Raw genomic sequence first — 27500 nt, 5'->3', positions numbered from 1 at the left:
TATAGAGCCCCTAAGTGAGACTTCTATTGATGGTGCTCCCAGCCTACCAACATCTAAAAAGGAGGCGACCAACAATTTCAGATGAAAATTGGTTACCCCTAAACTTAACTGCCCCTGAAATACCCCCATTTATTGCACCTTCTGGCAACACAACCAGCATTTCGGTTATTGGGCCATTACATTATTTTAAACGGTTTCTCACTGACAACATGTTTGAAAACATAGCTACTCAAATACATTTATATGCCAGCCAGTACCTGTCTGCGAATCCTAATTGTCACCATGTTTAAAAAACACACACACACGCCTGGCACCCCTCTTGTCTAATAGCAATTAAATTGTTTTGGGCACTGACCTTGGTAATGGGTACAGTGAAAAAAAGCGGCATACCTTCCTACTGGAACCAGGACCCTATCCTGGCTACCCCTTTTTTCCCAGGAATTATGAAGAGTGATAGATGTGAACAGCTGCTGCAGTTTCTGCATTTTAATAATAATGCCCAGTGCCCCCCCTAGAAATTACCCCTTGCATGATCAGCTGTACAAGATATGGCTCCTGATCACACACCTATCTTAAAACTTTTCAGAAAATTACACTCCTGACCAGAACATCAGTGTACATGAATCCCTCATAAAAATTAAGGGAAGATTACTTTTTAAGCAATTTAAGCGTTCATGCTGTGGAATCAAATTTTATAAATTGTGCAAATGCACTACAGATTATACCTGGGCATTTTGCATTTATGAAGGGAAACATAGCCGCCTGGTTGCCCAGATCCTATTGGGACAAATGGCAAGATTGTATGTGAAATCCTCCTACCCTCTCTGAACAAATGCTACTATCCAGACTGGACAACTACTTTGCCAGCATAGATTTAACAATTTTATTTTATTTTGAAACCCTATCCTATGGCACATTGCACAGGTTTCCCCCAGAAACTGACATACGGCAAAAAACATAGAAGCACAACATCAGCTTTACACCATGATGAAGGGTTCGCTCTTTGACACACTGAGAAAAAAAAAGATGTGTACAAGCTGTCCACAATGCATGATGAAAGTTCAGTGCCAGTGTCTGTCAGGGGAAAGGATATACAAGTCCAAAAAACTAATGTACAGGAAATATATGGTGGGAGTAGATTTAGCTGATCCAATGCATACAACCATATCTGGTTCACCACAAGACCAAAGCATGGTACAAAAATAGCCATATATAAAACACAGATAGCAGCCTATAATTCATATGTGCTGCACAGGGAAGCCATACACTTTCCTAGAATATACACTAAAGATTTGATCAGTGACTTTGCTGCAAGCACTTTCCTTGTAGGAGCCCCCCACCCCACAGACACAGCCTGCAAAAAGTCACCCCAGAAAAAGTGCAGGGTTTGTTACTAAAAAGGAGTTAGGAGGCTACTATTGCCTTTCCTTCCCATCTCTACCTGGCCTATGTATTAGACTGTTTCACAGTCTTTCATGCAGAATTAAACTATTGATTTATTAGTAGTTATTCTATATTCCTGACCTAGCTTATCCCAATAACTCTGTCAGCTGCCTGTACCGACTTATTAGCTTGTTATACTGCCTACTCTGACTTCTGGACCCCTGACCTTGGCCTGTCCCTGTTTACGTAAAGCCTAGCTACTCTAAGGTCATGATAAATTAGCTACACAGAACAACTCGGAATACCCTGGGTTAGCTACTTTTGCAAGTGGCTTTCCATTGTGGGGGTGGGGGGTTCTTTCCTAGGCTGCCATACTGTCTCAAAGGCAGCGTAGGCCCAGAAGATCAATGTGTCAGATGTATATGTATGAAAACGGACATGTGCATATTTGGCCCTGTAACTTCCCAAGACCCCAAAAAAACCTGTACATAGCGGTTTAGTTGTACTCATGGAATATTGCTGAACACAAATATTGAGTGTTTGCTTTATAGCAGTAAGACATATAAGGATGATGATGATATAAACAGTGAAAGTGCAGTGTTTGTGTGAAAACACAAAAAACATGACCACTAATTTGTAAATAAGTGGCTACAAAAAAAAGACTGGGCCCTTTTGGAATACCTTGGATTGTCTACTTTTGCAAATGGTATGCCATTCTTGGGGTAATTTTCTTTCCTTGGCGGCCATACGGCGACATAGACCCAGAAAATCAGTTTGTCAAATTTCCATATTTGGGCCTGTAACAACCCAAAATCCCAGACTACCTGTACATAGTAGAGAGTGCTGTTCTCGTGGTACATTGCAGAATACAAATATGTATGTTTGCAGTAAAACCTATCAAGATTATGAAATTCACAATAAAAAAATAAGTGTATGCTCTCTCTTGAAAAACATAAATTTAATTTCTCACACTTAGATTTTATTCATATTAAATTATAGTTCATATATACATATTTTGATGTTGAAAGTCCTATTTGTCCTCAAAAAAACTTGTATTTTATATTACTGTGAGCTGGAAATACACACAAGACTTTTCAAGGCTAACCCTACTACTTATATTCTCTAATCTTATTTGCTAAATAACTGATTCGGATTATCCACTTTACAATATGGTAACCTAATACATAGTATGTAAATAACCACTTGTGAGCTCCAAATAAAATCCCTTATGCATATTGAATCAATAATGGAGGTTACATATTGGTGTTAGAGCTCCGGTTTACTATTGGTGTAAAGGCGTTACATAAATATTACCCAAATGAGGTTAAGTGAATTTTAGAGGTAGCCGAGTCTTGATATAACAGCAAGAGTTTGAATGCAGAGTGCTAAGTCACATAGGAGTAGCGGAATCTAACTGTGTATTAGCTCTGAGCCTCTCTATTATGGTAGTAAATAGAGGCAGCACATTCCTATAAGTAAACTATAACTGCATTAAAGGGACAGTCTAGTATAAATTAAACTTTCATTATTCAGATAGGACTTTTAATTTTAATCAACTTTCCAATTTACTTTTATCATCAAATTTGCTTTTTTCTCTTGGTATTCTTAGTTTAAACTAAACATAGGTAGGCTCATATGCTAATTTCTAAGCCTTTGAGGGCTGCCTCTTATCACAGGCTTTTTAAATCTCTTTTCAACACAAAGAGACAGAAAGTACACGTGGGCTATATAGATAACACTGTGTTCAGGCACAGGGGGTTATTTAAGATTTAGCACAAAACAATGCTAAATTTAAGACAATAGATAATAAACAGTTACAGTCATGTGATCAGGGGGCTGGAAGAAGGTTCCTAGATACAAGGTAATCACAGAGGTAAAAAGTGTATTAATATAACGGTGTTGGTTATGCAAAATTGGGGAATTGGTAATAAAGGGATTATCTATCTTTTAAAACAATAACAATTCTATGGGAGACTGTCCCTTTAAGGTAGCCTAAGGCAATCTAAAACACAAGCGCTCCTAGGACTCCTCACCAGTACCCTAACGTCTCTAACATGTTTTGCCTTGAACGGGGTGTGGAAAACCGTTAAAGCCAGCTCACAGTACATTTCATTAATCGTGGTTGGCAACTTATTCCTTGTGCTATAATACATTCTACTGCCTTAAAGTACCTGAGAGTGCTTTTAACTTAAACATCCTATTTTATGAGACTTAATAAAAGTTAGGTTTTAATTCTTGTGATCGCACATTCCTCATACTTCAAGTAATTTATTTATTATTATCCGCTTTTTAAAGCTGTTTGATTAACCCCTAAACTCTTGAGTGCTATTAGTGTGTTCATTTATAAGAGTTTGCCTCTCCTCCTTTCTTATCTGTTTACAGTTTAGAAATGCTTTCCACTAGTGAGTTTTCGCTGAGGTTTTTTTTTTAAGACGAAGGACCTCACAATTAAGAGTAGAATCCCTTTGGGAAAATATGGTGTATTACCTGAACCACTAGACAACATGATACACTATACCAGAGGTGGCTGATATCTTACCATTCTGCTTTATATTGAGGATAACAAGACTACTACATATAAAATGTGATTCAGAAATTGTATTCAAATTTATAGTTTTATCTTTATGATATTTCATTGCTACTCCTTTTGCAAGTGACACAAATACACTGTTATTGTAAAACAAGGGTGTATTATCCTGATTGTTGGTGTTTTGGGAAAGGTGAACTAATGCAGATGTTTTGAATCTTTAAGGAAGTAATTGCTGACTTGCTGCTATTAACTACGTACACTTTAGAAACAGAAGCACTTAAAGGGACACTGAACCCAAATTGTTTCTTATAGAGCATGCAATTTTAAGCAACTTTCTAATTTTCTCCTATTATCAATTTTTCTTCGTTCTCTTGCTATCTTTATTTGAAAAAGAAGGCATCTAAACTTTTTTCTTGGGTCAGACTCTGGACAGCACTTTTTTATTGGTGGATGAATCTATCCACCAATCAGCAAGACAACCCAGGTTGTTCACCAAAAATAGACCGGCATCTAAACTTACATTCTTGGAATTCAAATAAAGATACCAAGAGAATAAAGAAAAAATGATAATAGGAGTAAATTAGAAAGTTGCTTAAAATTTCATGCTTTATCTGAATCACAAAAGAAAACATTTGGGTTCAGTGTCCCTTTAATTATGTCTCGCCTCGTAGTAGTCATCAGTGAAAGCAAATGATACAAAGTCTGTCACCCCAATTTTATTTTAGATGTTTACAAGATTCCTCCTCTTGCTGCTCCTGAACTTCTTTTCTCTTTTCTGGTCTTCAGACCAGAATAAACGGCAGTATTAGCTGTTCTCTTCTTTTTTTTTAGATTTTCATAGATTGTTAGTTTTTATATATGTAGTAAAATCTAATAATGAAGCATTGAAATACACTTCTGCAGATTTTCTTCTTAAACGGGAAGTGTCCACAGCTGCATTCATTACTTTTGGGAATTCAGAACTTGGCCACCAGGAGGAGGCAAAGACACCCCAGCCAAAGGCCTACCTCCCCCACTTCCCTCATCCCCCAGTCATTCTTTGCCTTTCGTCACAGGAGGTTGGCAGAGAAGTGTTAGAAGATTGATGATAGTCTCTTATGGAGGGTAGTACTCTTCATAATGGGACTGGAGTTTTAAGTAATCCTGTCAGCCTCTCAGTGAGAGCATGGATGAAGGTTAGAGTCCGAAGATGCAGGTAGAGTTTCTGCGAAACCATCCCGACTCATATTAACAGCTCCTTGGCAATCAGCGTTGACAAGTTTCGCTGCCTGCCTTTAGTCACTCAAGTCCATGTCAGAAGCGAGACTACTATCTGTCACACTTGAAGGGCCGTGTTCCTGTTCCACGGGGCAGATTCCGGTAAGATTGTTTCATTTTATTTCAATATGGGTATGTAATGTCCCAGTGGGACTCCTTTATCTTAAGGAATAAAGGGTTAATATCTCCTCAGGGGGGTTATTGAACAGGGGGGACTTTAATCATGTTTGTTATGTTATTCTGTCTGCTAATGTGTAATGATACTTGGGCTCATGGCTGTTCGAAACATAACGGCCTTATTATCAGTTGGTGCAGTCTCTTTAGATTTGCGCACCTTTTTTGTGACTTGCACGGTGCACCTCGTGACCCGGTGCAGTTATGTTGTATTTCACTTCCGTATTCTGACCGAGTAACGACGGAGAGAGTCTGCTTGTTAGTTGTCTGGTTTACAGGAGGTGGTGAGTGCCCCAGCCATTGGGAGTGTAAAGAAAGGGTGCCGTTTAGTGTTTGTCCATTTTTACAATCCCAAAGTAATGGAGGATTCTGATATTTTTTTTTAGAAACAGATATCTCCGATTCTGAGAATGTCTTGCGAAGAATATGTAATGGCCTGGGTTGTCCATGCCCATCAGTTATGTTCTGATTGCCATTCTAGAGTACTCTCTTCTCCCGAATCAGGGACCTTAGAGTGCGTTGAGCCATCTGCCCTGAGGATTCCATGTCCGGTGAGGTGCGTTCCCCAGAACATTCCTTTGCTACACAAGCAGGTGTCCCTATGGCCGTTACCCCTTCTCCGGAAAGCGGCTTGTTTCCTCCAGAGTTTACGGCATGGTTCCGCATGGCCATATCTATGGCGCTGGCGCATTTATATCTCCCAAGTGAAATATTTTTAAGGTACTGTCCGTGTTCTGTCAACCAGGGCCCGTCGGGCGTGAGATCGCCTGATTCAGTTTGGCCTTCTGGGGAAGCGATGGCCTCTGAGGCTTCAGGGGCCCCAACCTCGGGGACGGGGTCTTCCCTCGATCCGGCGAGGGATAATTTTGCATTCCGTTATATGCTGGCACGTCTTTGTGTCCTATTAACGCATGTTTTGGCAGTGCTGGAGGATTACAGTCTTAGTGGGCCAAGGGATTCTGTGCCGGATGGCAAGCTGGGTTAGACGTTTGGGGATGAAACCAATCTCCTTAACGTCTCTGTTTTTTCTTTCTTTCTTTTATGTATTAGTTCCAGTTGTGAGCTTGGGAGAAAGGGGGCCTCTGATCGGCTGGTCCTGTTAGCAGCCCATTCTCCTTGGTCGTTCACCCACAGGTGCTGCCTTACTTTTATTTTGATCCGGTTAGGAAGTGTTTGTTTTGTTTTAATAAGCTAATGTCTGATGTAATTTCCGTTTTGGGAACGTTCATTCTCTGGAACTGTTACTTGCGATTTTGTGGTCGCGTGGGCACTTCCTCGGAAGTTGCACACTTTTGGTTAAGAACATCGTTATGTTTCTAGTTCATATTATTGAACCTTCGGGTCAAATTTTCTTAGTCCTTGGACAGTTCTGGAGTGTTCTTGTACCAGACAGGTACTAGTCGGGCGCTAGCTGCTGTCCTTGGATTCATGTCACCCTCGTGGTGCTGATTATCCTGTCGGATTCTGGATGTCACTTTGGCCATTGATGTGGGCTCCGGGCTCGGATCCTACCGCGAAGTATGCTGCCTAGTGTGTAGACCCAACTCTTATGGAAAGAAGGTTGTGTGCTCCTAGTGATTTCTAGAGGTCCCTTTTTCCATTCCTTTAGAGTTTGGAGATCTGGATGACCTCCAGAGGCCTGGTATACAGCGTGTTGGGCGATTTGCGTTTTTCACTTTCGGTATCTTCCGGATGTCAACTCTTGTAGCCTAGTCGCATTACTTTTTGCGGTGGCGGAGACTCCTTTTCTTCCCGTCTTGGGTTGGGTCATCTGGGTCTGGTAGTGCGGGCATGTCCTTTTTCCTTTTTTCAGCTTCTCGCTTGCTCTAGTACTTGGAGCGCAGAGGGGTGAATCACCCTGTCTTGCTGCCTGAAGCTGCGAGGCTCCCATTGTTGTTTCTGTTTCAGGGATTTCCGGGACACTGATCCTGTAAGGATCTCTGGATATATGTCTCCTCAATCTAAGAACTGCCCCTTGTAATACCGTGGTCTTTAGACTCTCGGGTGCTATCTTTTTTACCTTATAGCAGATCTAGCCTTTTGGGCTTGCAGAGAGGTCCGGGGTCATATATAGACCTTCGCCTTTTGGGGTCAAGAAAATGGGTTCCATTTATCTACACCAGCATGTAGATCAGGTAGTCAAGCCTGTCTACAAAGGATTCTTACGATCCAATGGTACCAATTGCTATTTTCTTAGACCTGTCACAAGTTTTTTCAGGCTCTGTCTTGGGTGCTCTCCTACTCATAGGAGGCAGCTTATGGGTTCCTCAGGAGGTTAGATCTTTCGATCAGTCCAGTTTCTCGAGGACTCTGGCTTAGGACCATGTCTCTTGCCTGGATTCGGGCATGGGCAGTTCAGTTTAACCTTAGGGTTTGGATCTCCCGCGTGTCCTTTTGAAGGGTGTGGGGTTTTTGACTCTCATGGGAAAATAATATCTACCGGAGGTTTAAGTTGAGGTCTCTCTGACGGGTCCCTACTTGTCTTCTGGGGCTTCCTTGTAGACTTTCAGTTGTTGTACAACATTATTGGTGATAATGGCCGATGGGTCTCGCCTCTATGGTAGGGTTTACCATTTTCTCTACTTCCTTTTCTCTTTACCTATGGTGGGAGATGGGGTTCTTGAGTTTGCTCTCCTTTGATTGGAGGTACCTCAGTATCCGTGAAGGCCTGTGGGTCCTTGGGTTTCTCGCCTCAGAGCGTTTTTTCCTTCCTTGCGTACTCAGAATCTTGCGGCAGGATTCTGGTACTAGGGCACTGTGGGTCAGAGTAATATTTTCCCTTTGGGAGTGTTCCTTCTTTAAAGAAGACAGCAGTGTAGGTGTCTGGGACCCGAGCATGAAGTTCCTGTCATGACTCTTGGTAGCATGCCAGTTTTAAGTAGCGGTCAGAGCTCTAACCGGGGTTTCCTTATCCTCATAGACCCTTCCTTTCTCTCCCAGAGGTCTGGACAGAGTTTTTGATACTCTTTGCCTTCGTATTTACCACCCTTTGGGCTGGGACCGTTACCTTAGGGAACGGTCTGCTCTGTGCAGTGTTGACCATGAACTTTTCTTGAGTCTGTTCTCCCCTTCGGTGGGGGGCTCTCGATACCCATCGCTCTACTGGTGGCATCTGCTTCTGGGATGGGACGCTCCTTGGAGTCCGGATTTTTTTCTGGACGGGAGCTATTGCCAAGATTTTTCGGTGGGATGAGGTCCCACAATGGCTTAGGGTCAGCCTTGCTGCCTGGAAATTGGTAATTGTGAGTTCTTGTTTAGAGGTGACTCTGTGGTCTCAGAAAACTCCTTTCTAGCTCCTAGGGCAGTTCTTCTGTCTATGATACAATGGGGAACTCACGTTGTATCATATGTTGTATAGTGCTGTGTCAGGGATCTGAGTGTGGCCCTCTGGTGATCCTAGTGACGTTTTCCCCTGAGTATGGCCTTATCTTTCGGGTCTTTGATCTTCTAGGGAGTTTGCCTCCCTGGGCAGTGGTCTTGTGGCCACTTTGGGTTTGCTCTATGTTTTGAATTTGAGTTCTCTTTCTTCCAAAGGACTATCCAACAATGGATCTTTTATTGGGTCCTCTGTTCTCCCTCTCGGGGGTAGATAGAGGTCCTTGTCCTTTTAAGTCGGGGGTATGTTTCGCAGGAGTCGAGAGCCGCAGGGCTGGCTCCTCAGAGGCTTTTGTGCTCAGCGGATTCTGAGTGGTCCCTAGCACGGCTTTGCAGGTTGTGTAACTAATGAGCAGTTACCTGGGCTTCCCGTTTTTTTTCCCTTATCGTTTATAGTTTTTTTTTTTGTAGGGCATTGGGTAATTTCAGGCTGTGGTGCCTTTCGATGGGGCCGTATTTTTGTTCCCGCCCTTTGTTTGCATTCAGTGTCCTCTATAGTTTGGGTATTGTTTTCCCAAATGTAATGAATGCAGCTGTGGACTCTTCCCGTTTAAGAAGAAAAACATAAATGATGCTTACCTGATAATTTTCTTTTATTCTGATGGGAAGAGTTCGCAGCTTCCCGCCCACGTTTTATCTATGAGGCGGCAGTAATTTTTTGTTCTTCTGGCACCCCCTTGTTCCCTTGGCAGAATGACTGGGGGATGGGGGAAGTGGGGGAGGTATTTAAGCCTTTGGCTGGGGTGTCTTTGCCTCCTGGTGGCCATGTTCTGAATTCCCAAAAGTAATGAATGCAGCTGTGGACTTTTTCCGTCAGAAGAAAAGAAAATTATCAGGTAAGCATAATTTATGTTTTTGTATTTAATTCTTATTTGTTATACACTCACCCGCCACTTTATTAGGTACACCTTGCTAGTACCGTGTTGGACTCCCTTTTGCCTTCAGAACTGCCTTAAAGGATTACTAAATTTTGAATTTTTTCTTCAAAATGGAACACATATTTTATCTAACATACATCAATACAATCAAATGTACCTTATTTTCTAAGCTGCATATCGTTAGAAAATATAATTTTATTTTCTATACATGACATCACTTCATCCAGCCCTCAAATATGGGCCGTACACGGTATCAAGCAATTTCCAATCTGATGGTGAGTTTTTGAATATCATTATATTCTGATTTTGTCATCCTGCGCAATCGGATCACTTCATATGCGTATGCGAGATTGCGGCACTGACGCCGACATTACCCACAAAGTATTTTCAAATGCGCATTAGAAAGTGTATCGATTAGATAGGTTGTCCAGTCTTTTTACGGTTAATTATGTTTCACTACGTTATCATGTTAGTAGTCCAAAATGTATTACTACGGTTTCTTTGTAATAGTTAAATTAATTAAACTATGCATAACATAAGTATGAAATATAAGTTCGTTAATTCTGTATACATAAAAATGTATTAAGTAGTATTCCCCAATTTTTTATCAATTGCTTGTTAATTATAGGGAGATTCTCTGTAATAAAATTTAGTACATAACAAATGCATAACATAACAGTGAAATATAAGATCGTTACTAATGTATATATACATTTGTATTAACAACTAGTATTCCCCAGTTTTTTATCAATTGCTTGTTAATTATAAGCGCACACAAGCAACTTACCTTTAAAGTCCAGCAAACTCTTCTGATCCGCGATCGATAGAACGGGTCTACTGCATACAGACAAGAAGATAGTAACTTAATCAGTTACGTTGCGCTATCTTGCGCATGCGCATCATGAATAACCGTCGCCATATTCCAACATGGGTTGTCAGCCCGGATTGGACAAAGATAAAAACAAAAAACGGAGTGGGTTTGGAAAGGGCTAAATATTCGGAGCCAATTATCTACAAAACGGTTTGTTATTGAAACAGATACAAGGCAGGATGGATCCATGCTTTTATGTTATTTACCCCAAATTCTGATCCTACCATCACCATACACAGTGAGTGTAAATATGCACCATGCTCAACCTTACTCTTAAAAGCATATTTTAAGTGAAATGTTGGCTATACCTAATGTGTCACATCTGATATAGAACCAAGCTTCTTTAAATGTTTTCACTTGGGACCCCTTTTTCTATTAGAACTTTTTGGCATCCCTGATTTTATAATGAAGCTGTCCAAAACATTTCCCCTATCAGACACATAAATATATATTTTTTTATATACATAAATATACCACATATGTGAGGAGATTTTGAGTGAAAATAAGTAAATCCAACTTTCGTAGCCGTTGATAAACACGAACAGTTAGACTCTTTGTCTATGTACTTTCCATGTAGCCTTCTCTCCCGCGTGTTGTGATGAGAAATGCCCACACAGTTAAAAAAAAGTACATAATTAGTGTGCCAACCTCACATTAAGTAAAATACGGGGAAAAAGCTACTCTCTCTTAGACAGACACACATTCGTATAATAAATACAATCTTATACACACACACTTGTACACAAATACTAACGCACATTCACAGTACATTATCAAATCTTGTGGGACCCTCAACATTTTTTAGGGAACCCAATGTTTAAGAAGCACTGATATAGAGGATTATATTTTGTGTGGTATAAAACAAATCACATTTTTGTTTTTTGTCCACACTTGCTTTCCCAGTACCTTTTGCTTTATTAGTATTGTAGGCTGTATGGAGGAAATCTGGAAAAGCAGGTGGTACTTTCTGATAAATTGACACAATTATATGTGCTGCACTATTATAAAAAATACAATTCTCAAAAAATATTTTCTCTATATAATGCATGCAAATTTAAAGGGCCATTATAGTCGAAAAGTTACATGTTCTTATCTGTTATATCAGTGTTTCCCAACTGCGGTCCTCAAGTACCCCCAACAGGCCTAGTTTTCATTATAGCTGAACCAGTGCACAGGTGAAGTAATCAGCTGATCAGTAACCAACCTGCTCTCAGCTGATTATTTCACCTGTGCTCTAGTTCAGCTATAATGAAAACCAGGACTGTTGGGGGTACTTGAGGACCGCGATTGGGAAACACTGGGTTAGATCATGACATTTTAAGACTATTGACCATACTGCTTGGGACTCAACAGTACTAGTTCACATCTGAGTCATGAGACTAGCACTGCTGATTGGATTAGAAGTATTTCCCACTTGGGACCAGCAGTGCTCTGCAGGTCCTAAGTAATATTTTTACTGTGTGTTTAACCCATTTGCAGGGGTTAAACACACAGTAGTGTACGGTTGATAGTCTTAAAAGTACATGCTCTAATAGATTAGCGCATTTTTTTTTTTTAACACTATAGTGGCCCTTAAAGACCCTATGGGGAGGGAAAATGTATCAAAATTTTAATCTGAAACTTTTTATTACAAGGTGCAGTTCATCTCCTGTTTGCTTTTTCTTCTGCTTTGAAGGCTACAAAATAACACAATAACACCTTATGTCAAGCTGCAAAATAACACCTTATGTCAAGCTGCAAAATAACACCTTATGTCAAGCTGCAAAATAACACAGTAACACCTTAAGTCAAGCTGCAAAATAACACCTTAAAGGGACACTGAACCCATTTTTTTTTCTTTTGTGATTCCGATAGAGCATGCAATTTTAAGCAACTTTCTAATTTACTCCTATTATCAATTTTTCTTCGTTCTGTTGCTATCTTTATTTGAAACAAAAAGCCATCTAAGCTTTTTTGGGTTAAGAACTCTAGACAGCACTTTTTGATTGGTGGATGATTGTTTTCCACCAATCAGCAAGGACAACCCAGGTTGTTCACCAAAAATGGGCCGGCATCTAAACTTAGATTCTTGCATTTCAAATAAAGATACCAAGAGAATAAAGAATATTTGATAATAGGATTAAATTAGAAAGTTGCTTAAAATTTCATGCTCTATCTGAATCGCAAAATAAAAAAATTGGGTTAAGTATCCCTTTAAGTAAAGCTGCAAAATAAAACCTTAAGTCAAGCTGCACAATAAAACAATAACACCTTAAGTCAAGCTGCACAATAAAACAATTACACCTTAAGTCAAGCTGGAAAATAACACAATTACACCTTAAGTCAAGCTGCAAAATAACACCTTAAGTCAAGCTGCAAAATAACACCTTAAGTCAAGCATACAATTTAAATGTGTGTTGGATCCTAATAAAAGGCTTCTCCTTTTATACCTTAAACTAATGCAAACCTATTAAAGCTAAATACTATAAGCCTGATTAAAAGCTAATATTGCGTACAAGAGCACTGTGATTACAACATTTTACATTTTTGATATCTTCTGCAGAATACAGCAGTGAAGCTTCTCTAGGACAATTTTTACATCAGGTATCAAGGTGGGACTTAAAGTTTGGTGCTGATGTGGGAAGCCAAACGTTTACTACACTGGACTGAAATACATCTGTCAGATATTACCACAGTTTATTTGCCAGGAACCAGCAAATTGTCCAATGAGATAGCAGAATCTCTAGTTACAATGAGGTGTCTCAACAGGTTAACCTTCCAGCAAATGATTTAATATATTTGAAGAACTAGTTGTAGTAAATCTCAGTCATGTAGTAGGCAGATCACTGAGGCATATGTAGTGGTGCTTGTACAATAAAGTGGAATTTCCCACTAGCTTATTTGTTTCCTCTATTTCCTTTCATTCTTTCAGTTGTACTGAAAATGTAACAGGAAACATAAGATAGTGGCAGTTCTGTTCTAATAAGAATGTATGAAGGCAAACTCTGCCTCTACATCAATATGGTTTTTCTAGATGTTCTACTACGGTGACAGGTATTTTATCATTTCACTTAAAGGGGCATAAAACTGTAAAGAAATAATATATGGAAAGATTAATATGACAATTATATGCAGATTTAGTTTGACACACGTCATTAGTTGTTTATGTATGGAAGCTGAAGCTTTTTTTTTTTTTCTGTAGCCTCCCTAATGTAAATGGCACTGCCATGTTGAAAACTAGGTTTCTGCAGGTTCCCTGCTCCTCCTGTGCATGAGTAAAACTTGGCTGTGACCTAAGCATACTCTGTCCCCAGTGTTGTAGTGCACAAAGCAACTTATAGCATTACAAGTGTGTCATTACTGTAGCAGCCAAACAAGCAGACTATTCTTCTGCAGTTAGTCATTTGGTTTTCTGTGCTTGTTCTACTTTACTCAATATGCAATTTCAACAAACAGATGTTTTACATCTGATAGCAGGAAACTGACAGGCTCTATGAAAAAAATATTGATTATCTGATGCAGATGCTTTTTCAAGTCTGTAAAGCATCTACAGATTCTGGTTATCACACACAGTATATAGGACTTGTTCTGCACAAATATAGTTATATTCTGAATCTGTATATTTATTACCTGTTCTTATAGGGGGGTTGAAAAAAAATAATTTGCTCTCTTCTGCTTTAAAAGTTAGTATCGGCTTTATCATCTATTACTGGAATCAAGAATGATTAGAAATCTTTGGTGTAACAATTTTTCTAAACAGCAACTTTTATTTAAATCATTGGTACCTCTGTGGGACTTGTTATAAAGGAAACCAGGATTAAACATCAAAATAAATAACTCATTGTGTGCCCTCTGAATATCCAGGGTCTTAAACTTAAAGGGTCATAAAACCCCCAAAAAATCTTTCATTATTCAGATAGAACATATAATTTTAAACAACTTTCCAAGTTACTTCCATTATCTAATTTGCTTCATTCTCTTTGTATCCTTTGTTGACGAGCATATCTAGATATGCTCAGGAGCTTGGCGCTAGCTGCTGAACTTATATGCCCATTTTCATTAACTTATAAATGTGTTCAGCTCGCTTATAGCAGTGCATAGCTACTGCTTCAATAAAAGATACCATGAGAATGAAGCAAAATTGATAACGGAACTAAATTGGAAAGTTGTTTAAAAATGTATATTCTATCTGAATCATGAAAGAGAAAAAATGTGGGTTTAACTTCATGAATAAGGTCTAGAGATGGTCAATATCTTACCTGAGTAACCCAGTTATCCTAACTAATCAGGTAACCTCCCACCAAGTTTATCTACCGCTTCAAAATGGCAAGGAGTAACTATTATCTGCATCTTCATTCTGAAAGTGAGAACCAAGGACAAATGATAGCTGTCATAGCAGGAAATCATATGAGGCCTTTTGGCCATTATTTTACTTTTAAAAATAGATAATGCTGCAACATATTATTAAGATTTGCTTCATGTATAGTCACTGTGAACACTCAAGAGACATACAGGAGCAATAGTAAAATTCATTACAGCATATTTCACTTGATTGCAGTTAACTCCGTATTCAATCTATAAGAACATTTTAATTATAATCCCTATGGTGAGAGGATTACCTCTTTAAAGTCGCCAAAACTCCCAAAATAGGGCAAATGCTGTAAGGTATTTGTCATTGCAATTGTCCTCTAAGAGATGAACTGACACTCAATTGAAAAAGGAGAAATAATTCACAATGATTTATTTTAGTTGATTGTCATATTTTGCAATTTTACAGTTTCTACAGCACACTCTTTCAAATTAGGTTTTCTATGTCCGGTTTTGTACAGGAGCTGAGATATTGGCTCTGGAATAGGACCCTCCCATCTGCAACAGAGATAGTAAGGAAGTTTGCTTGCTTCTTACTGCGTGTGATATCATCATGATATCAGACTTGAGATCACCACCAGGGATAAAAGAATGATCTCTGGTTGTATGTAAAGGACTCTTTCTATGCAATATATAAGGAAAGCAAAGGACAATAATGTGTTATTTGTGTCAATCGGATATTTGTATTTATAGTAAACATTTTATTCAGACCCTAGACACTGTATATGTGCACAAATTAATGTTTGTCTATCTCCTTAGGAGGATCCGGATGATTTTCTTAGCTATAGACGGAAGCAGTATAGCTCTGAAAAATCTAAAAGTGACTATGGGGGAAGGAAACCGTCTTCCAGGCTGGAACTCAAGCAAGAACGTCATCAGAAAGGCATGGTGGAGGAGAGGATACGGCAGTTACAGCACTGATCTGGTGAGGAATCGGGTTCTTTGTTATAAATGGAACAAGGGCTAGCCTGTTAAATTTTAACATTTTATTTAAATAAAGTTGTTGGTTTTTTTCTCTTCAAAATACAACTTTGCCTTATCAAATGTACATTATAGACTTACAACTTTTTGTACCAACCTACAACCTTAAAGGGACATGAAACCCCAATTTTTTCTTTCATGATTCAGATATAGAATACAATTTTAAACAACTTTCTAATTTACTTCTATTCTCTAATTTGTTTCATTCTCTTGGTATCATTTGTTGAAGGAGCAGCAATTCACTAATGGTTTCTAACTGAACTCATGGGTGAGCCAATCACAATATATATATATATATATATATATATATATATATATATATATATGCAGCCACCAATCAACAGCTAGAACATAGGTTCTCTGCTGCTCATGAGCTTGCCTAGATAAACCTTTCAGCAAATGATAACAAGAGAAAGAAGCAAATTAAATAATAGAAGTAAATTGGAAAGTTGTTTAAAATTGTATTCTCTATCTGAATCATGAAAGAAAAAATTTGGGTTTCATGTCCCTTTAAGTCTTTATCTGTCTCTTTTCAAGTTAGTAGCTGCACACCTTAAATAGGTTAATCTGTTCTGGTATTGTTCTGGCACAAATATTTGGACTAGGGCTCAGATAAACAAAACACTAAAATGCACAGGTAAAACAAGCTGTAATATTGCTTATGTTAAAGGGACATTATAGGGACAGTAAAGTCAAAATTAAACTTTCATGATTCGGATAGAGCATGCAATTTGAAACAACTTTCCAATTTACTTCTGTTTACAAATTTGCTTAGTTTTCTTGGTATCTTTTATTAAAGAGTAAAACTAGGTAGCCTCATAAGAGCTTAGGAGGGTGCACATGTCTTTAGTACTCTATGGCAGCAGTGTTTTGTAACATTATTTGTAGCTTTGTTATACGCTGCAAAACACTCTTCAATAAGATACCAAGAGAACAAAGCATATTTGATAACAGAAGTAAATTGCAAAGTCGTTTAAAATTACAAGCTCTATCCAAATCATGAAACTTTAATCTTTACTTTACTGTCCCTTTTTAAACTGCTAGGCACAACTACCCTAGAATTGTTATTACTTACTATGTTATTGCATTTCTTTTTCTGCTGCTCTTTTCAAATTCCCTCTCCTTTTTTAATAGCTTAAAGGTGCCAGTGAAGCTCTGCCTCTTTATACTGGAGGCTGCCATCTTGGAGCTCAGGTGTTCTCACAGACTGTGACAGAAGCTGTTTTTTTACAGCTGTATAATGTGCTTCAGGTTAAGGTGCATAATACAAAGCAGGAGCTTTACAATTTTTGCTGTGGCTGCATTGCTCTATATTATTGTTGAATGCTTTTTTAAATATATTTTGTGTAACTGTGTAAATGAAAAGCTCACACAATGTATCATGCACACTTACCTGAAGTACATTATACAGAGAGAATACCTGAACTCCAAGATGGCCGCCACCAGTACAAAGAGGTGGAGTTTCAGTATCTGGCACCTTAAACTAATAAAACAGGAGAACTGATTTATAAAGAGCCGAAGAAACAGGATTAAATGCAATAATATGTTGAGTAGTTACTATTCTTTTGTAGTTCACCGCAGTTTAATGTCCCTTTAATTAATATTTCATGTAATAAGTTGAATGTGTTCTGTTGATTGGTACTTATATGAGTAATTTTTAATGACTTGAGCTAAATCCTATAAAGATCAAACATATGAAGAATCACTGAGCTAGTAATGACCAAAAATTAACATTTTCATCTTAATGGGAAGAGAGTCCACTGCTTCATTCATTATTTGTGGGAATTAAGAACCTGGAAACCAGGAGGAGGCAAAGACACCCCAGTCAAATGCTTAAATACCTCCCCCAGTCATTCTTTGCCTTTCGTCACAGGAGGTTGGCAGAGAAGTGTCTGAAGATTCGGAGTAGTCTCCTATGCAGGGTAGTACTCTTCGAAATGGGACTGGAGTTTTAAGTAGTCATGTCAGCCTCTCAGTGAGAAGAGTGGTTTATAGGAAAGGGCGCTCTAAATAGAGCTAATACCTTATGGAGATTTTTTAAAATATAAAAAATATATATAACAAATTTAAATAGAAATCTATTCTATGACACCAGATAAGATTTTGTACAGAATAAAAATTTTTTTTAGTAAAAACAAAAGTTTTGTTGAAACATATGATTTTAAGATTCTTATGTACAGATGAATGATAGGTTGGCTAACCTTGTAATCTAAATAATCTTAAATTGATCCAATATTGATTTCTTGCGTATCAGTATCAATAGTATCAATATTTAAAACATTTCAATACAGCAATATTTGACAAATTTCAACAAAGCAATTTTCGAAAAAGCTATTTTAAAACCCACAGTTATATGATAGGCTGATTTGATATGATAGGATGATTTTTTTATATATATATATATTTTATATTTACATATTTTTCATATTTTAAAAAATCTCCTTAAGGTATTAGCTCTATTTAGAGCGCCCTTTCCTATAAACCACTCTAATTACAATTTCCCCTGAGAAGTATAGAGGAAGCTTCTAATAGTGAAAGGAGCCTATACTCACTAGCACAAAATCCATATATATTTTGACATAGCCTCTCAGTGAGAGCATGGATGAATGTTAGAGTCAGGAGATGCAGGGAGAGTCTTTCTGCGAAACCATCCTGACTCAGATTAACAGCTCCATAAGCAATCAACGTTGACAAGTTTTGCTGCCTGCTTTTCTGCTCTCAAGTCCATGTCAGGAGCGATGCTACAACCTTGTCACACTTGAAAGGCCGTGTTCCTATTCCACGGCATAGGTTCTGGTAAGATCGTTTTATTTCTACACATATGATAAAGTAAGAAGACAGGGTCACAGTGTGTCTCCTTTTATCTGTATAGAATCAAGAGTAATACCCTCGGAAAGAGGGTTATTGAACGGGGGGGGGGGATCTGTGCATAATATTATTTATTATGTTTTAATGCTGCTTCATGTGGGAGATGAGGCTCTTTCAGTGTGTGAACAGTCAGTTTCCTAGCGAGAGATCAACGTGGTCCTTTTTGGCGTGTTTTTCTCTTTAGTGCAGGGGCGGTCCTGCATGGCACTCCATGTGACCGGGTGTGGCCTCTTTAACTTCCTCTTCTTGACCGGCAGTTATAGGAGACAAAGCTGTTTCTCTGTGGTCTGGGTCATAGGAGGTGGTGAGTGCCCCGGCCATTGGGATATAAAGGTGCCATTTAATTTCTATCTAGTCCGCAATAAAGGCGCAAGCTATGGAGGACTCTGATATGTTACAGGGTACTCCCTCTTTAATTAAACCTAATCTCTGTGTCTATTGTGAGGAGGTTCCGGTTGATCCGCCTGCTCAACTCTGTTCCACGTGCTTTGATAAAATTACAATATCTAAAAAGAACAAGATATTTAGTATAACTGAGCCGTCAACCTCTGAGGGTTCTCCGTCCCGCAAGGTGCGTTCCCTATACTCATCTCTGATTGCACATGCAGCTCCCCAGTGCATTACTAATCCTCCCGTGGGAGGGGCCCTTTGGCCTGCCAGATTTCGCTGTTCAGTTACAAACTGCGGTTTCTGCGGCCTTTAATGCCCTACCTAGCCATGCTAAGCGAAAGGTGAAACATAGCTATCTGTCCCAGGGGTCATCTACTCCGCTGGATGTCTCTGACAGATTATCAGCGGATAAGGACAACTCAGACTCTTCGGAGGACGTTCTTTCTGGGTCTAAATCGACAACTTCTAGGCCCTTTGTCTGTGGCGGAGCCAGATTTTAAATTTAAGATGGTGCATTTGCGCTTTCTGCTGAAAGAGGTGCTTGCTATCCTGGAGGTTCCTGAACCGAAACTGCCGGAGGAACCTTCGATCCCTAAGCTAGATAGGGTTTAGGAGGACAGGGTGGTGCCTCAGACTTTCCCGGTCCCCATTAAAATGGCTAATATTATTATTAAGAATGAAGGGGAGAAACTTGGTTCGTCCTTTTCCCCTTCTACTTTTAAAAAGCTGTTCCCCGTTCCGGACTCACAGCTTGAGCTGTGGGGGTCCATTCCTAAAGTGGATGGTACTATCTCCACGCTTGCTAAGAGAACGACTATCCCAAGCCCATGGATAACAAATTAGAGTCCATGTTGAGAAAGATGTTCCAACTCAAGGGGTTCGTTTTTCAACCGGCAGCGGCGGTCGCTGCAGTGGCTGGTGCAGCTACCTATTGGTGTGACGCTCTGTCAGCTATGGTCGAGGTGGAGACTCCCCTTGAGGAGATTCAGGAACAAATTAAGGCCTTAAGGGTAGCTCATTCGTTCATCTGTGATGCAAATATGCAGATTATTTGCCTGAATGCCAAGACATCAGGTTTTTCTGTCTTAACCCATAGGGCTCTGTGGTTAAAGTCGCGGTCTGCTGACATGACTTCCAAGTCTATATTACTTTCCCTCCCGTTTAAAGGGAAGGTTCTTTTTGATCCAGGCCTGGACTTTTATCATATCCACGGTCACGGGTGGCAAGGGTGCTTTCTTGCCGCAGGATAAGAAGAATAAGCCTAATGGGTCTACTTTTCGGCCCTTTCGTCCGGACAAGTCTCATCACCAGCAGCCTGTCGCAAAGACAGAGCAGTCCAGGGGATCTTGGAAGCCAGTTTACTCTTGGAACAAAACCAAGCAGAGTCAGAAGCCCGCCGAGACAAAATTGGCATGAAGGGGTGGCCCCCGATCCGTCTCTGGATCGTGTAGGGTGCAGACTTTCTCTTTTTGCGGAGCCCTTGGGTTCTGGAGGTTGTTGCCCAGGGTTACAGGATAGGGTTTAAGACTCATCCGCCCTCAGGCAGATTCCTCCTGTCAAACCTATCATCAAGTCCAGAGAAGAGAAACGCCTTCCTAGGATGTGTGAGGGATCTCTCCTCTCTCGGAGTAATCGTCCCAGTCCCTCTAGCAGATAGAGGTCTGGGGTATTATTCAAACCTTTTCGTGGTCCCAAAAATGGAGGGCACGTTTCGCCCAATTCTGGACCTAAAGTGTCTAAACAAGTTTCTAATTTGAATGGCCTCAGCGCCTGTTAGGAACCTATATGCCTGGGGGCGGGTAACTCCTAGCAGTGACCCAAAAGTGTAATACAAAGGAAAGGATGCCCAGGCGCCTACCCTAAGGGGCTAGGTAGTGGTGTATAAAAATAGCAACTTTATTACATGTAGATAAAAAAGGTAGATAGGACAGTGATTAGTTTAAACTTCATGGATCCATGATAAATTTAAAAGGTTAAAACAGATAAACAATCAATAAAAACAATGGTAAATGCAAAAACAATAGTCAGATAATGAACATAGTTTGAGTATCTAACAGTCCCAAATGTATCCGAAATGTCCAAAAATCCAAATAATGAATAAAAGTAAGTCCAGATATACAAAAATTATAAAAATATATAAAAAATGGAAAATCAAAAGTGTCTGAAGTCAATCCAAAGTGGTGTCTACAATCCTGTGATGTGTGTGAGAAACCAAAAAAATCTTCAATAAAAACTCCAATGAAAAATATCCAATGAAAAATATAAAATATTAAAGCCTAAAAAATGGTGTGAAAAAAATATGTGTGTTCCAAATTCAGTGTGTTCAGTACATATGATCCAAAAACATATTCAAATCCCAATATGAGGTGATGTGTTCAAAGGAATGGTGGTGGTGTGACAAAGTCAAAATATAGCAATATGCTGCAAAGTCCCAAACTATTGTAAAAGTTTAAAAATCAAAACAAGTTGAAACAAGTGACAGTAAACGATCCACCTGTGGGGAAAAGCAGAAACAAAATATAGTGCAGTATGTCCTAAAGAATGGCAAATAATGCAATAAGGCTTACCAGTGCTGGTCTACGCGTTTCGGCCTGTACTAGGCCTTTCTCAAGACTGGTTTATGTTTATTAGTGGTGGCCTTATATAGGGTGTTTGACCGGAAGTAGTAGATTGCATTCACTTCCGTTTTTATTTTTCAAACAACAAACTAGTTTAGACTTAAACTTCATTTTGTAGTTATAAATAGTTTGCGATTGTGGATAATTTGGGGAATACACTGTTTAGGAATGGTTTATTTAATGGTAAAGTATATGGTGTATATTTCGTTAGTGGGCTACGTTAGCCTCGTGACGTCACTTCCGGTCCTGGTATTGGTTGCGATCTAGAAGTAATGATTGTTTATATTTGGATGGAGGTGTATGTGTTCTAACTTTTGTAAGGGATTTTTATCTCGTTCTTGTGGTTATAGAAATAGATCCCTTGTGTACAAATTTAGACTATGAGAGTATTATACGTTGGTCCGTAATTAGACAAACCCGATTGGTCGTGACGTCACGACTTTAGAGTAGGCGCTTCTGATTGGCTCTAAGGTAGGTGTGTCTATGTCTTTTAGTGTATATAGAGGCTACGTAATTGGTCGTAGTACAGATTTACGTGATTGGCCACATTAGAGGTGTGGGGTTTCTTTAACTTTTGATTGGAGATGAGAGAAATGGTTTATGTAAACGGAAATTCTTGGTAAAAAGATACCGGATTTTCGAAATTCAATAGTGTCATACTTCTTATTGAATATGCGATTCAATGTTGTTATAATTCCTCGGTTTTTAGCTGTGTCTAAATCAATTGTATTAAAGTGAAATAATGTGTTATAAAACCTTCTTTGTCTTTTTCTTTTCTCTTTGTTATTGGACAAAAAGAATAAGTTTAAATGAGTTTAAATATCGTCTGCATCTGTTGATCTGATGCGGATAATTGTTCCTTCTTTAACTTGGTGCACAAGATAATAGAGGGATTTTTTAGCTTGGTTATGAATCTTATTAGAAGTGGGGATAGGGTTTTTTAAAAATACTGACATTCTAATAAAATGGAGATTAAATTAATAAAAACTCATTATGTGTAAAATGAAGATTCTATTATGACAACTTCTGGTGTTTGTCTTCCTAATAGGTGGGTCCTAGATTGAGTTAGGAGTGGAAGAGGCATAATCCACAAACTGACAGTTTAATAGAGAAAATGCTAAGAAAATCTAATTGTGTAAAATGAAAATTCTATTATAACGCCTTTGGCTGCTTTTGTTGTTGTTTCTAATACTTATTCCAAAGTAAGAAAGCATATTCGAGGGGAAGGGGTTTTGAAAAAGTATATCAATTCAATGTGAGTTAATCTAAGGTCACAGATGGACCTAATCTATAAGATAACTTACTAATTGAGAACCTATATGTTTGAAAATGTAGGAGTTTTTTATGAGATGTGAGAAAGGATTCTGTTATTAAATATATTCAAACAATATTCAAAAAAAATTTTAGAAGTTAGAAAAATTTCATTTTGAAAAAATAATTTTTATGAAAATTCAGTTTTAGGCAATGGGGGGCACTAATATTCAAGCTCACAAATTGTGTACTAACCAAATGTATATTCTCACTTTAGATAATGGCTGATTGAGCCTATGTAATTGAGATCAATAATTGAAAGCATCGAGGGGGCACTGATATTCAGGCTAATGGAATGTATATTATCCATCCAGACCGTGGCTGGTTAGGCCTATACTGATTATGAAAGGTTTATGTTATCAATGCTTATAAAGTCTTACACAAAGAGAGTGTAATTTGGTATTTTCAACTGTAATGTTGCTACTATAATCAGACTTAGTTACTGAAGTCAAACTTGAATCAAATTTTGTAGCTAGTGAGTTGTATACTCTGACAGCTTATAGTGTTCTATTTAAGGAAATTCGTAGAGGCTTAATCTTAAGGGGTAGTAGTGGGAGTAGAATGCTTTATCCTAGATGATCAAAGAGAGTAATGGAGAGCGGATGCTTTATCCTAGATGATCAAAGAGAGTAATGGAGAGCGGATCCTATATCATAGATAATAGAATATATACCTTTAGATGATCAAACCTTATAAAAATGTGCGGGAAATATTATTTATATTCAGATTTTGGATGACAATTAGTGTGGTCAAACTATATTGAAGAGATGCGATAGGTCTTCTTTATTGTTAAGGCCTCTTGGATACCGGCAATCCAGGTTGAAGATCCACCTTGATTCTGCTGTGAGGAGTTTCTTTTCGTAATTGCCTCCACGCCAATCTTTCTTGATCTTCTGTATCCCTAGAAAAGTGAGCTCTTTGGTGTTACCTCTGTGTTTTTCGGAAAAATGTTTGTATAGGGCTGTGTCTGTGTTTAATTTTTCAATAAGCAACAGGTGTTCTCGTATCCTGTCCTTTAGAATTCTAGAGGTCTGGCCTACATATTGTAGGCCACATGAACATTGAAGCATGTAAATAATACCTCTATCTTGACATCTGATTAGATCTTGAATTTTATGTGTTACCTTAGTATTTTTGCAACTGAATGATGTTGCTTTAGTGCCATGCTTACAGGCTTTGCATGATGTACATGGAAAAAACCCTTTAATTTCTTTTCCGAAAACATTTTTTATTCCAGAGGTTTTTTTCTTTGGGATACTTGGGGCTATTTTGTTTTTTAGATTCCTGGTTTTCCTATAAATAAACCTAGGTTGTGTAGGCAGTTGTTCACCTATTATGTCATCATCCTTTAGTATACCCCAATGTTTTCTGAATATCTTTTCAATGATATCTTTGTTGTCACTATATTCTGTTATCATTGGGATATTGAGGACTTTTTCATCTGTCATCTGTATGGGTTTCTTGTATTTCGTAAGTCTAGTTCTTTCAATCTTCCCAACTTCTTGGATTTTGTGATCTAGATTGTTTTCGTCATACCCTCTCTCTAAAAATTTTGATTTAATTATTATTGCCTGTTCATCCCATTTTTCCGTAGTTGAGCAGTTTTTCCTCATTCTTAGTAATTGTCCTTTTGGGATGTTGTTTTTCCAATTTTGATGATGGCAACTTGTCATATGGATATAATTGTTGCTATCTACCCTTTTGAAATGAGTTGAGGTCTCCAGTTTTCCATTTTTCACTTCGATTTTCAGATTAAGGAAAATTGTTTCAGTGGTACTGCTAACATATGTAAAATGCAGATTGTTTAGATTGTTATTCATAACTTCAAAGGTGAAGTCTAAATCTTCTTGTGTCCCCTTCCATATGATGAGTATATCATCAATATAGCGTCTATAGAGGACCAGGTCCGCGCTGGCTGGGCAAGACTCCCAAAAAGTATGTTCCCGCTTACCCATATAGAGATTGGCATAGCTCGGCGCGAACCTGGTCCCCATAGCTGTCCCACAGATTTGTTGGTAGTAGTGTCCGTCATCACAGAAGTAGTTGTGATTGAGTATGTATTGAATACTCTCCAGAATAAAATTCCTATGTTCTTCTGGAACTTCTTGATCCTTCTTTAGAAAGTATTCAACACCTTCTAGCCCTTCTTGATGTGGGATACATGTATATAATGCGGTGACATCACAGGTGGCTAAGATGTAGCCTTCTTCCCACGTTATGTCTTCCAATAAATTTAGAACCTGAGTCGAATCTTTGGGATAAGATGGTAATTGTCGAACATATCTCTGCAGATTTAGATCGACATACTCCGATAGGTTACTGCTTAGTGATCCAATGCCGGAAATAATTGGTCTTCCGGGGGGCTTTTGCAACGACTTGTGTATTTTCGGTAGATGATACATCACAGGGGTAATTGGATGGGTAATGTTGATGTAATTATATTCTTTATCATCAATAAAAACGGAAGTGAATGCAATCTACTACTTCCGGTCAAACACCCTATATAAGGCCACCACTAATAAACATAAACCAGTCTTGAGAAAGGCCTAGTACAGGCCGAAACGCGTAGACCAGCACTGGTAAGCCTTATTGCATTATTTGCCATTCTTTAGGACATACTGCACTATATTTTGTTTCTGCTTTTCCCCACAGGTGGATCGTTTACTGTCACTTGTTTCATCTTGTTTTGATTTTTAAACTTTTACAATAGTTTGGGACTTTGCAGCATATTGCTATATTTTGACTTTGTCACACCACCACCATTCCTTTGAACACATCACCTCATATTGGGATTTGAATATGTTTTTGGATCATATGTACTGAACACACTGAATTTGGAACACACATATTTTTTTCACACCATTTTTTAGGCTTTAATATTTTATATTTTTCATTGGATATTTTTCATTGGAGTTTTTATTGAAGATTTTTTTGGTTTCTCACACACATCACAGGATTGTAGACACCACTTTGGATTGACTTCAGACACTTTTGATTTTCCATTTTTTATATATTTTTATAATTTTTGTATATCTGGACTTACTTTTATTCATAATTTGGATTTTTGGACATTTCGGATACATTTGGGACTGTTAGATACTCAAACTATGTTCATTATCTGACTATTGTTTTTGCATTTACCATTGTTTTTATTGATTGTTTATCTGTTTTAACCTTTTAAATTTATCATGGATCCATGAAGTTTAAACTAATCACTGTCCTATCTACCTTTTTTATCTACATGTAATAAAGTTGCTATTTTTATACACCACTACCTAGCCCCTTAGGGTAGGCGCCTGGGCATCCTTTCCTTTCTAAACAAGTTTCTGTCAGTCCCATCGTTCAAAATGGAGACGATCAGGTCGATTCTGCCCCTTGTTCAAGAGGGACAATTCATGTCGACAATAGATTTGAAGGAGGCTTACCTTCATATGCCAATCCACAAGGATCACTTCAGGTTCCTACGATTCTCATTTCTGGACCAACACTTCCAGTTTGTGGCCCTACCGTTCGGTCTGGCAACTGCCCCAAGAGTCTTTATGAAGGTTCAGGGAGCACTGCTCTCGGTAGCGAGAGCCAGAGGTATTGCAGGGGCCCCTTATCTGGATGATATCCTGGTCCAAGCTCCGTCCTGCAGTCTTGCGGAGGATCACTCGAGGGCTCTTCTCCTTCTCCTTTGATCTCACGGATAGAAGATAAACTAAGGGAAGAGTTCCCTGGTCCCAAGCAACAAGGTGGAATTCCTGGGTACTATAATAGATTCCTTATCCATGAAGGTATTCTTGACAGATCAGACATTGCAAAATTGTGTCCAGCTGTCTTGCCCTTCAGACCTCCTCAAGGATATCTGTGGCCAGGTGTATGGAGGTGATTGGGCTCATGGTATCCAGCATAGATGTAATTCCATACGCCAGGTTCCATCTCAGACCTCTTCAGTTGTTCATGTTGAGACAATGGAACGGTGATCACTCAGATCTATCCCAACAGATATCTCTGGACAACCGAACGAGGGAATCCTTCTCTTGATAAATTTCGGCCGGGACAGCTGTCCCAGGGGACATCATTCTTAAATCCATCCTGGGAGATTGTGACCACGGATGCAAGTCTATCAGGATGGGGAGCTGTGTGGGGTGCCAGAAAGGCACAGGGAAGGTGGACTCGAGAGGAATAGAGTCTACCGATAAATATTCTGGAACTTTGAGTGATATTCAATGCTCTGAGGGCTTGGCCCCCCCTGGGGTTGTCCCAATTCATCAGATTCCAGTCGGACAACATTACCTCGGTGGCCTACATAAAACATCAGGGGGGAACGAGAAGCTACCTATCCATGAAGGAAGTAATCTGGGATTCTGGAATGGGCAGAGATCCTCAATTGTTCGCTCTCAGCAATGCACATTCAAGATGTGGACAACTGGGAAGCGGATTTTCTAAGCAGACAATAGTTTCATCCAGGGGAATGGTCTCTCCACCCCGAGGTGTTCGTGGAGATCTGCAACAGATGGGGGACGCCGGAGATA

General features: G+C 38.9%; 1 protein-coding gene across 1 annotated transcript in view; it reads left to right on the top strand.

The window, feature by feature from the left end:
- The window catches only part of LUZP1 (leucine zipper protein 1), a 309455-nt gene that overhangs the window by 269151 nt on the left and 12804 nt on the right, over positions 1-27500 (top strand). Inside the window, exon 4 of the mRNA XM_053707205.1 lies at positions 15575-15740. Within this exon, the coding sequence (XP_053563180.1) occupies positions 15575-15736 (162 nt within the window). The 3' untranslated portion in view covers positions 15737-15740. The remainder of the gene's footprint in view (positions 1-15574; positions 15741-27500) is intronic.

This window comes from Bombina bombina, chromosome 3 (genome assembly GCF_027579735.1).
Source record: "Bombina bombina isolate aBomBom1 chromosome 3, aBomBom1.pri, whole genome shotgun sequence".
Lineage (NCBI taxonomy): Eukaryota > Metazoa > Chordata > Amphibia > Anura > Bombinatoridae > Bombina > Bombina bombina.
Note: the sequence above shows the minus strand (reverse complement) of the source record. Positions and strands in the feature narration are given on the sequence as shown.